Genomic DNA, 12,378 nt, shown 5'->3' with positions numbered 1-12,378 from the left:
CAGGTGCATTGAAAAAGAAGATATTTGTACCTACACTCTGCCTGCTTAAAGAATATGAAAAACATTTTCAATAACACTCCAATTATTTAGCAACAGGGGTACTGTGTCAGCACATTAATATAATGAGAAAAAATGCAGCATCCTACATTTTTTACCACATTACTTCATGGAATGACACCCTAGTGCAAGTAAATTACAATCCACTTTATTAACACCTGAGTCCGAATCTTTCATTTAACACGTGAGCAGTTAATTGCATGCTGAGTTGCTGAACGAAAGGAACCAAACAAATTCAGACATAAAGGGTTGGACTTTCATCTTAGAGATGGGCCGTGGAAGTCTGGAAATCTTTTGATCCTCTGCCTGCCTCAGGATTTTCAATATGGGGTGGGGGAGGATGCTGTATGTGATAGAGTCAGACCTGCCACTTCAGCAGATCAGAGGTGGCTAGGTGCCAAGGCCTGCCTTGGTTCTCTTTGTCCCAGTTGTGTTGTTAAATATTAGACCTTTGAATCCCCCCTCACTGCCTCCATTCACTCATACACCATAAATTATATGGTTCCTCATACACTCCATGCCATCTCATGTCCCTCCACTTATGTCCCCTTAAAGTTGACTTTAGTGTCAACTCATGCAGATCTGTTACCCCATCACCATTTTCCCCAACACCCTCCATGCCAACTCACTCAGTGTCCATCATAGGCAGACCTCAAGAGCTTTGCTGAGATCAAATAAAACTTTAAGTATCTATCACGGACTCAATTGCAATTTAAAAATAGTCATTCATTAAAGCCCATTCAATACATTTATATCCCCTCAAGTACTTAATCCCATATAAAAACAATGTTTGTATTCACAACACCACATTAAAGGCAACTAATCCTTTAATAACCTGGTGGAATTGTCAATTAAACTGTGAAATTACAGCCCTCACACCCCCATGATAATGACAGATTGCGGAAGCACTCGAGCATGAATAATGTTGTAAGTACATTCCTCAGGACACTATCAACAATAATCTATTGACACATCTAGAACTGTTTTATTCAATGAGTCACAGGCAGGCAGTTTTGCTTTTCATTACAGTTCTTCATCCTTTATCTAACTTTCAAGAGCATTAATATTGTGGAACACACACTGCGGGATGAGACTATTCCTGGAGTGAAAATCAGGGGCGAAATTCTCCCCCAACAGCGGGATGTCCGCCGACTGGCGCCAAAGACGGCGCCAATCAGACGGGCATTGCGCCGGCCCAAAGGTGCGGAATGCTCTGCATCTTTGGCGGCCTAGCCCCAACATTGAGGGGCTAGGCCGACGCCGGAGGGATTTCTGCCCCGCCAGCTGGCGGAAATGGCGTTTATTGCCCCGCCAGCTGGCGCGGAAATGCGGCGCATGCTGTCAGTTTTCCAGCGCATGCGCGGGAGCGTCAGCGGCCGCCGACAGTTTCCCGCGCATGCGCAGTGGGGAGAGTCTCTTCCGCCTCCGCCATGGTGGTGGCGGAGGCGGAAGGGAAAGAGTGCCCCCACGGCACAGGCCCGCCCGTGGATCGGTGGGCCCCGATCGCGGGCCAGGCCACCGTGGCGGCACCCCCGGGGTCAGATCGCCCCGCGCCCCCCCCCCCCAGGACCCCGGAGCCCGCCCACGCCGCCTGGTCCCGCCGGTAAATACCAGGTTTGATTTACGCCAGCGGGACAGGCAATTTCTGGGCGGGACTTCGGCCCGTCCGGGCCGGAGAATTGAACGGGGGGTCCCACCAACCGGCGCGGCCCGATTCCCGCCCCCGCCCAATCTCCGGTACCGGATACTTCGGCGGGGGCGGGATTCACGTCGGCCAACGGCCATTCTCCGACCCGGCGGGGGGGGTCAGAGAATGACGCCCCAGGTCTGCATGTCCTGTGCACTATGTTTAAATGGCCAGTTGAGTTCTGGCTTTCCTCATGTGACTCCCATTGCACCCCCTTTCCGCTATCAGCAAAAATTAGATCTGCTGGAAATGGGGGCATTCCTGTGTTATGGGCCAGGGTTTAGAGAACCCCAAAGTGTATCATGGAGTTCACCTGACCTACAACTTTTAATAGATTGTGGTATGGGGAGCACACGGCCCACTCTACAGGTGTGGTACAGCAGAAATGGAAAAGTATTTTTAAAAACAAAACAATGTTTATTCTATGAACTCAAGTTAACCTTTTTAAAACAAACAGTGAATTTCTTAGCAACCATTAATTCAAATACTACCCCCAAAGACTACAACACTAAGTAATGCTTACGCTGTCCTTTTAACATCCAGAAGACTTACAAAAAACATAACCTTTTACAGAAGCACATCAGGTTAAAGTCACTACAGAAAACATGTATAATTCTGAATTCACCAAATGATCAAGCGATAATCTTTACATGGCAGAGAGAACAGTACACCTGCTCTCTCTGGCTTCAGCTCCAACACTGAAAACAAAACCAAAAAGACACAGAGACACCCAAGCTTTTCTCAAAGTGAAACTAAAAAGCAGAGCCAGAGCTCAGCTCCACCCACACTCTGACATCACTGCAGTAACATGAGCAGCCAAACATTTCTTAAAGCAACATTCTCATGACACCTGGTCTTGTACACATTACAATAGATTCCTGGCACCTCCCAGACTCCATGAAAATCCAGCCTTAAAAATATAATTTCAGCCTTTTTGAGGTCTGAATGTTTAGTGATTTATTGTGCAGTGTTCATTCTCGGTTGTTTGTAATAAATGGTAGGAGAGGGGTTAGAAGAAATGTGTTTGGGGTATGGAAGGAACGTTAGCACAGGGGATAATTGAAGCAGAGAAACGTTTCATCTTTTATGGGAAAAGAGACTAAACATTTAACCTTTTTTAATATTTAGAAGTTTAAGTATTGTGGGGAAATTGCAGAACAATAGGATTAATGTGTTGCTTTAATAAGGTGATGGGACAGCTGCAGGGCCCAATTTTTATAGTCCTAATTTCTTATCGCAATCTTTTCTTTTGAAAAGACAAGAATGGAGCCTGATGCAGCTTAGCTTTATAACCTGAAGTCATAGTAAAACAGTCAATTTCAAATAAATCTGACCCCAAGATAATCTAGAAAGCAATGACATCCCACACCAGAACAGGCTCAGGATCCAGAATGGAAGTTAAAGGTTCTGGAAAAGATTTTTGTTTTAAACTATCAGTGATGTTCATTTCATAAACATCGATCAGAAGAAAGAAGTACACCAGAATCAAAACGATTCAGGAAAAAACATATTTTTCTTTCTCATAACTGTTGCAAAGTGAGTGACAATAAGATCTAAATCTGTTTTCAGAAATGCTTTAGTTTTTTCGCTTTTATTTTAAACGGCGGCAGACTGATTAATTTGAAATGTAATTATTTTTGATTAATTTTTCAGGGATGGCCATGGCAAGGTACCGGTTTTCGCTGTGAAAGTAGCATTAGCAACAATATGTGGAGGCAAGATACTAGATAAACTGAGATGTAAGTATTTTGCTCAAACTAACCATTGCAATGTTCCAGTCATTGTTCCACCTTTTTAACTTTTTGCTCTTTCACAACCACTGAGTTCTACTTTGAAATATGTAAACTTATTCATATCATGGCTTTCATGCTGCCAAGACCACCCAAAGTGTAATCATTGCAGGAATATAGGGAAACACACAGTGGCATTTGTTGACTAACCAACCTTGTTAATGGAGCATAACCCCGACATATAAACTACATTATGTATAATACGCCATTGGAAAGTTGCTTTCTAACCGTGTGGTAAGAGCTCTAGTGTAAACAGACAGTCGAACACGCCCTTCATTTTGAGCATATTAAATGGCTTATACCTGTATTCCAACACATGGCACACAACGTCAAAACCACAAGTTTAGTAAGCGTGTCAATAATTGTATGAAAGAACCTGCCTCATCTAGTGCGTCAAAGAATGATCTTCTCCGTTAAATGTAATGTGGAGGCAGGCAGGATGAATCAGCCAAGCTAATTCCTTTCTTGTACAAAGTAGACCTGATGTTGTTGAATGCTGCACGCCTCCTTGCCAGGTCTGCACGCATGACTCAGTAGATCCTGATTGAGTGGCCTTGTAAGTAACATCGCAGTGCTCCTTTGCCCACCGAAAAACAAGCTCCTTATTTTTGTAGCGATGTAACTGGGCTACAATGGATCGTGGGAGGTCACCAGTGCGAGTTTTGGGCCGAGTGTCTAGCTCCGGGGGTTTATGGAATGTAGCTTCGCCCACAACCTGTCTGACTAATTCTGACATAAACTGTATTGGGGTTTGGCCTTCAGTCCCTTTTGGTATACCAAAAGTGCCTAGGTTTTGGCACCTTGACCAGTTTTCCAGGTCATCGTCTTTGTCCCGGCAATGACATGCTCTCCTTATTCGCCACGGTCAGCCTGGATTTCAGTGTACTGACCCTGTTGCTGTGGTCTGAAAGGGCCGTCTTGATGTCGGTAAGTGTGTTGGCGTGACAGTTGACAGCTAAATAAATGATGTCAAGGGAGGACCGATTAGGACTCAGCAATTCTTCCAATGAATTTTTCAGCTCCAAAGCAAACTTACTGGGATTTGTCGAGCTGTGTCCAGAACTTTGCTTAGAGTTTTGGTTGTTAGAAGCGTGGAGGAGCCAGCCACCGCCTTAGCAATAGCCGTCACGGCAGGCAAATCTTTATCATTTAATAATTTCTGATCTGTATGTTTTAAATTCTTGGACATATTTGTTAAAACTTGTCCCTTGAGTGTTCAAATTAATTCTTACTGCGGCAAATAACAGTATACGGGCGCAGGAAAAAAGAACTTATAAAAAGAATCATCGGGAGAAACACCACATGCTTCTCCCCTACATCGCGCAACCTGAAGTCATCAGCAGCGCCCTAGTTCATATGTGTGTTATCTAAAGCTCTGGGGCGGGATTCTCCCTTCTCGGGACTAAGTCCCCACGCCCGCCGGAAAACGGGCGGGAATCACTCCAGACTTTTTCCTAGAAAGTCCGGGGTGATTCCTCATCCTCAAGGGGGCTAGCAGGGCCCCGCCGTACATCCCGCAACTCCGGCTGCCGGCGGGGCCCTGCTGTACAGGTTGCAATCTGGGGTCATTGTGATGCACTGAACAATGATTCAGCCTCTGTGTCTATAGCACAGGGTCGTACGGTAGCACAGTGGGTAGCACAGTTGCTTCACAGCTTCAGGGTCTCAGGTTCGATTCCTGGCTTGGGTCACTGTCTGTACGGAGTTTGCAGCTTCTCCCCGTGTCTGTGTGAGTTTCCTCCGGGTGCTACAGTTTCCTCCCACAGTCCAAAGATGTGCAGGTTAGGTGGATAGACCATGCTAAATGGCCCTTAGGTTAGGTGGGTTACTGGGTTACGGAGATGTGTGGGCTTAAGTGGGGTGCTCTTTCCAAGAGCCGGTGCAGACTCGATGGGCCGAATGGCCTCCTTCTGCAGTGTAAATACGATGATATAATACGAGGACTAGCACCTAAAGTGCAATAACCAGGTGAAACTGACAATTCGATTGTAACCTCAGAGTTAAAAGTTGATCCTGGGCCTCTGATGCATCAGAAAGGTTGTGTTTCCATAATGGGCTGTTGAAGAGGATCCATGAGAAACAAAATCATTCTACTAAGTTGTTCATTTCATTGTGGTATTTGACTTGCTTTGTTAGTAAATAGTAGCGATAGTTTCAACTAACTAATAGCAGAACTCTAAAGGTGCTTGCTTACTAAATGAATTGTAGCGCCCAAAAGGATGATTCAAATGAAAGCCAAATGTTTTTTTACAGTCTAGGAAAAGAGAAGAGGGGAGGGTGGGGCAGGGAAAACCGGCAGAACCTGCAAACCAGTGGGTAGCGAAAAACAGGAAATCGTAACCACCACTATAAATAATGCAAGACAAAGAACGGCGATGTATGTATGTAAATAATTGAAACCGACAGTATGTAGATATTTCTCTTTATCCTCTGTCTCCCACTGTTTATCCATACTTATTCTTGTTTTGTTTACCACAAAAAAATCAATAAAAACATTTTTTTAAATGGTTACTGCAAAGGAAACGAGAACCCCAAACAGGTAGTTCAGCTTAATCATTACACTTGGTGCCTCCGTTTATACAAGGAAAAGCGGTGGACCGGTATGCTAGTGAATGGGGAAGTTGAGGATAAAGCCATGAAAACATGGTAAAATGGTTCACAACTTTGCTTTCTCATACAGCCAAAGAAAGATTTCCGTGCACCCTTTGGCCATACACCAAAGCATACCTCCCCCATCTCCAAGTACACCAGAGGCACCAGTGACACATTTTATAACATCTATTTCTGCCTGTACCTCTGCAGGAGCCAGTTAATGATTCTTTAACCCCAAAATAAAGGATTAAAAATCCGCAAAGACGTTAGTTCTAAGGGGATATTTTACATATACAAAACTCAAAACATCCCTAAAATCTGGAACAGTACAGAGTGATCATTATTACACATATATAGGGAGCAGCTTGAAGGCACTGTTGTTGGCGCCTCGTCCGTTCTCGCCGGTTTGGTACTCCACGAGCCCAATGGTGGGATCAGCACTGAGGATTTGGAACTAGTGTAGACAGCACTTTTGATTGGAAGGAATGTTGCTGAGGGCGTCGATTTGCGACAATCACAGGGTTGCGCCGGTGGCGTCAGATGCGAGGTTCCGGGGTTGGCGGCAAGTGGGGATAGAGTACTTCAGGGACTTGTTTGTGGGAGGCATGTTTGCGGACCTGGCAGAGCTTGAGGCGCCAAAACAGTTACCAAAGGGAAATAGGTTCAGGTATCTGCAGGTTAGGGATTTTATTGGGAAGGAGGTGCCGTCCTTTCTGCTGTTGCTGCAGGATAAGCTTTTGCCCGAGACGACATTGGGGAAGGCAGAGTTACAGACATGTATGGGGAGCTGATGAAGGGGGAATGTGCTCTCATGGAGGAGGTTAGAAGCAAATGGGAGGAGGAGTTGGGAGGGCCATTGGGGACAGGAGTGTGGAGGGAAGCCTTGCGGGGGGTGAATGCGTCCTCGTTGTGTGCTAGGTTAAGTCTCATGTAATTTAAGGTGGTGCATAGAGCCTACATGACGGTGTCTAGGATGAGTCAGTTCTTTTCGGGGGTGGAAGATTGTGCAGGGTGGGGGGAGACTGGCGAACCATCTACGCATGTTTTGGATATGTCCGAGTTTGTGGTTGGAAGGGATTTTTGGACGTAATGTCAAAGACTCGGGGTAGAGGTAGCTCCAAGTCTGCAGGTGGCGATATTTGGCGTGTCAGATGATCCGGGATTTCAGGTGCGGAGAGAGGCCTATGTCCTGGCCTTTGCCTCCTTGCTGGCTCGGAGACATATTTTGTTGGGTTGGCGGGATTCGGAGCTGCCAAAGGCGGTATGGGTGAGTGATTTGGCAGAATTTCTGCATTTGGAAAAAGTTACGTTCGCCATTCGTGGGGTGGTGGAGAGATTCACCTTAATAATAATAATAATAATTGATAATAATAATTGCTTATTGTCACAAAAAGTCAATGGGGCAGCACGGTAGCACAAGTGGATAGCACTGTGGCTTCCCAGCGCCAAGGTCCCAGGTTCGATTCCCTCTGGGTTACTGTCTGTGCGGAGTCTGCATGTTCTGCCGTGTCTGCGTGGGTTTCCTCCGGGTGCTCGGGTTTCCTCCCACAGTCCAAAGATTAGATTAGGTGGATTGGCCAAGCTAAATTGCCCTTAGTGTCCAAAAAGGTTAAGAGGGGTTATTAGATTATGGAGATAGGGTGGAAGTGAGGGCTTAGGTGGGTCGGTGCAGACTCGATGGGCCGAATGTCCTCCTTCTGCACTGTATGTTCGATGTATCTATGTCATCGTGAAAAGCCCCTAGTCGCCACATTGAACCCGCGCTGCTGGCATTGTTCTGCATTACAAGCCAGCTGTTTAGCCCACTGTGCTAAACCAGCCCCTTGAGGTGAAAGCTGTTTATTGACCTATTTAAGGAATATTGAGACATCAGCAGGTGGCGGGATGGGTGTACTTTTTGTTCAGGGGGTGAGAGGGGCAGCACGGTAGCATTGTGGGGCAGCACGGGAGCATTGTGGATAGCACAATTGCTTCACAGCTCCAGGGCCCCAGGTTCGATTCCGGCTTGGGTCACTGTCTGTGCGGAGTCTGCCCATCCTCCCCGTGTGTGCATGGGTTTCCTCCGGGTGCTCCGGTTTCCTCCCACAGTCTAAAGATGTGCAGGTTAGGTGGATTGGCTTTGATAAATTGCCCTTAGTGTCCAAAATTACCCTTAGTGTTGGGTGGGGTTACTGAGTTATGGGGATAGGGTGGAGGTGTTGACCTTGGGTAGGGTGCTCTTTCCAAGAGCCGGTGCAGACTCGATGGGCCGAATGGCCTCCTTCTGCACTGTAAATTCTATGATATCTATGAGATAGGTTGGGAAAAAAAACCTCACCGGAGCATAGGCCCGCTCACCAACAAAACCATCACTGCAAGCTCGGCCCCACCACGGCCGCATCTGACCACCTTCATCAAACAAGGATTTTCTTGACTTAGCTGGCCATTGCCAAAAGTTAGCCAGGGTCTATCAGGAACATAGCACAGATCATACACACCAGGACCAAATAATCATGTGTTATGCATCAGGATAAAAAAAATGTTTAAAAATGAGCAGCACCATTGCTCACAAAAATGCAGCTGCCCCTGCACTTAGATCTGGGCAGCACAGTGGCACAGTGGTTAGCACTGCTGCATTTCAGAACCAGGGACCTGGGTTCAATTCCAGCCTTGGGTGACAGTCTGTGGTGGAGTTTGCACTCTCCCTGTGGCTGTTGAATAGCGTTGACGACCTCGCTGGGCTGAGCACCGGGAAGCTCGCAGCAATTCCCGCTCGTGACCACACTCAGAAATCTTTCCGGAGAATCACGCCCTCAGAAAGGAAGCTCGAGATTCACAATCATAACATTTCTGGGGGTCACAGAAAACCATTGAATTCCTACAGTGCAGGAGGAGGCCAGTCTGCCCATCGAGTCACCACTGACCCTCTGAAAGAGCATCCTACTTAGGCCCACTGCCCCAACCTATCCCCATAACCCATGACCCCATGGACACTTAGGGCCAAATTTACCTAACCTGCACATCTTCGGACAGTGGGAGAAAACCGGAGCACCTGTAGGAAACCCACGCAGACACTGGGAGAAAGTGCAAACTCCACACAGACAGTCATCCATGGTGTGAATCGAACCCGGGTCCCTGGCGTTCTGAGGCAGCAGTGCCAGCCACTTTGCCACCTTGGCGCACTGTGGTTTGGGGAGTAACAAGTTGATGGAGCTGGGGGCTGACAGGTCTCCGGGTCCTGCTGGATTTCATCCTAGGGTCTTAAAAAATATGCCTTGTGAGATTGTTTTTTTTTAGAAAATATTTTATTAAGGCATTTATAATTTTAACATTTTAAACAAAAGGATCCAACAAACCCCCCCCCCCCCCCCCACAATAACATAATCATCGCCCCCCCCAAGTATAAACCCTAGCAATCACGGTCCATGTAACTACTCCACTCACGGTTCTCCCTTCATTAGTTTTCCTACCCTTATTCGTCACTTCCATGTCTCACCCTTTTTCCTATCAGGCTAAGTTTGGCACACGACGAGGATGCATTGACTCTCCTCAGGGCCTCCTCCCAAAACCCGACTTCCAGCACCCTCCCAACTCTTTCCCGCACTTCCTCTTCAACTCCCCTATTGGAACCCCTTCACACTCCATCAGTTCCTTATGTATTTCCGAGACCTTCCCCTCCCCACTCGTGTTTCTGACATTACCTTGTCCTGTAGCCCCCTTATTGGGAGGTGCGGGAAGCCTGGGACCTGCCTCCGAACAGAATCTCGCACCTGCAAGTACCGTAACCAATTCCCACCTCGCATCTCAAACTCCTCCAAACTCGGGAAGTTTGGAGGAGATCTCCGAATCTCTCGATTCCAGACCGCTGCCACCTCCTAAAGCGAACCGGTGATTATCACAGATCGGTGACCATGCCAACGCCCCTCCAGTCCCATGTGCTGTCTCCACTGCCCCCACACCTCGGGGCTGCCACTACCACTGGGTTTGTGGAGTACCGAGCCGGCGAGAACAGCAGAGGTGCTATTAACAAAGCTTTCAGACTCATGCCCTTACAAGATGCCACCTCTACTCGCTCCCACACTGACCCCTCCACCACTTCCTAACTATCGCTATATTAGCTGCCCAGTAATAGTTGATAAAGTTCAGAAGGGCCAGCTCCCCCTCCCCTAGTGCTCGCTCATGTAGGACCACCTTCACCCGCGGAGATTTCCCGGCCCAAATAAAACCCGAGATCGCCCCATTCACCTTTCCAAAAATCGCCCCAGGGTTGAAAATTGGGAGGCACTGAAAATGAACAGCAATCTCGGGAGGACCATTCTGGGACCAGTGTTCTAGCGAATAGGATAAATAGGTTGGTCACAAGGACGTTAAACTAGCGAGTTGGGGGGAAGGGAAGGGTAAAGCTATGGACAGTATAATGGTTAATGGAGAGCAAGGCAGCAGGTTACGTGACAGGTTATTATGTAGAGATATGGGTTCAAAGACAAGGAAAATTAGGAGAAAGGGTAAGAGGAAAAATAATTTGCGAAAAGTTACTGCTTCAAGGTGTTAGGATTCATAACAAAGACATAAAAAACAGCATAAGTGTACTTTACCTGAATGCTCGTAGTATACGGAATAAGGTGAATGAGTTGATGACGCAAATCATCGTGAATGACTATGATTTAGTGGCCATTACTGAAACATGGTTAAAAGATGGTCACGACTGGGAGTTAAATATCCAAGGGTATCAGACTATACAAAAGGATAGAATGGATTGCAAGGGCGGTGGTGTAGCTTTGTCGTTTAAGGATGGCATCCGGGCAATAGTAAGGGATGATATTGGTGCTAAGGAGGACAAGGTTGAATCAATTTGGGTGGAAATCTGGAACAGTAAGGCGAAAAGGTCACTGATAGGAGTAGTCTTTAGGCCACCAAATAGTAACAGGATGGTAGGGCAGGCAATAAGCAAAGAAATAACGGATGCATGTAGAAATGGTACAGCGGTTATCATGGGAGATTTTAATCTGCATGTCGATTGGTTTAACCAGGTTGGTAAAGGCAGCCTTGAGGAGGAGTTTATAGAATGTGTCCGGGATAATTTCCTGGAACAGTATGTAATGGAACCTACAAGGGAACAAGCGGTCCTAGATCTGGTCCTGTGTAATGAGGCAGGATTGATTAATGATCTCATAGTTCGGGATCCTCTTGGAAGGAGTGACTACAATATGGTGGAATTTAAAATACAGTTGGAGGATGACAAGGTAAAATCAAACACTAATGTTTTGTGCTTAAACAAAGGCGATTACAATGGGATGAGAGAAGAACTAACTAAGGTAGACTGGGAGCAAAGACTTCAGGGTGAAGCAGTTGAGGAACAGTGGAGAACCTTCCGAGCGATCTTTCACAGTGTTCAGGAAAGGTTCATACCGACAAAAAAGAAAGACGGTAGAAAGGGGAAAAATCGACCGTGGATATCTAAGGAGGTGAGGGAGAGTATCAAATTGAAGGAAAAAACATACAAAGTGGCAAAAATTAGTGGGAGACTAGAGGACTGGGATGTCTTTAGGGGACAACAGAAAGCTACTAAAAAAGCTATAAAGAAGAGTAAGGTAGACTATGAAAGTAAACTTGCTCAGAACATAAAAGCAGATAGTAAAAGCTTCTACAAATATATAAGACAAAAAAGAGTGGCTAAGGTAAATATTGGTCCTTTGGAAGATGAGAAGGGAGATTTAATAATAGGAGACAGGGAAATGGCTGAGTAGCTGAACAGGTTTTTTGGGTCAGTCTTCACAGTGGAAGACACAAATAACATGCCAGTGACTGATGGAAATAAAGATATGATAGGTGATGATTGTAATCACTAAGGAGGCAGTATTGGGCAAGCTAATGGGGCTAAAGGTAGACAAGTCTCCTGGCCCTGATGGGATGCATCCCAGAGTGTTAAAAGAGATGGCTAGGGAAATTGTAAACGCAGTAGTGATAATTTATCAAAATTCACTAGACTCTGGGGTGGTCCCAGAGGATTGGAAAGGAGCAAATGTGACACCACTGTTTAAAAAAGGAGGTCGGCAGAAAGCGGGTAATTATAGGCCGGTAAGCTTAACTTCGGTTGTAGGGAAAATGCTGGAATCTATCATTCAGGAGGAAATAGCAGGGCACCTGGAGAGAAATTGTCCCATTGGGCAGACGCAGCATGGGTTCATAAAGGGTAGGTCGTGTCTGACTAATTTGGTAGAATTTTTTGAGGACGTTACCAGTGCAGTAGATAACGGGGAGCCAATGGATATG

General features: G+C 46.3%; 1 protein-coding gene across 21 annotated transcripts in view; it reads left to right on the top strand.

Moving 5' to 3' along the window:
* dtna (dystrobrevin, alpha) overlaps positions 1 to 12,378 on the top strand; it is a 513,111-nt gene that overhangs the window by 296,609 nt on the left and 204,124 nt on the right. For all 21 annotated transcript variants that reach the window (XM_072467819.1, XM_072467814.1, XM_072467818.1 and 18 more), the window contains one exon: positions 3,398 to 3,483. In XM_072467819.1, coding sequence (XP_072323920.1) covers positions 3,398 to 3,483 — 86 coding nt within the window. The remainder of the gene's footprint in view (positions 1 to 3,397; positions 3,484 to 12,378) is intronic.

This window comes from Scyliorhinus torazame, chromosome 11, assembly GCF_047496885.1.
Source record: "Scyliorhinus torazame isolate Kashiwa2021f chromosome 11, sScyTor2.1, whole genome shotgun sequence".
In the NCBI taxonomy this organism is placed as follows: domain Eukaryota; kingdom Metazoa; phylum Chordata; class Chondrichthyes; order Carcharhiniformes; family Scyliorhinidae; genus Scyliorhinus; species Scyliorhinus torazame.
Note: the sequence above shows the minus strand (reverse complement) of the source record. Positions and strands in the feature narration are given on the sequence as shown.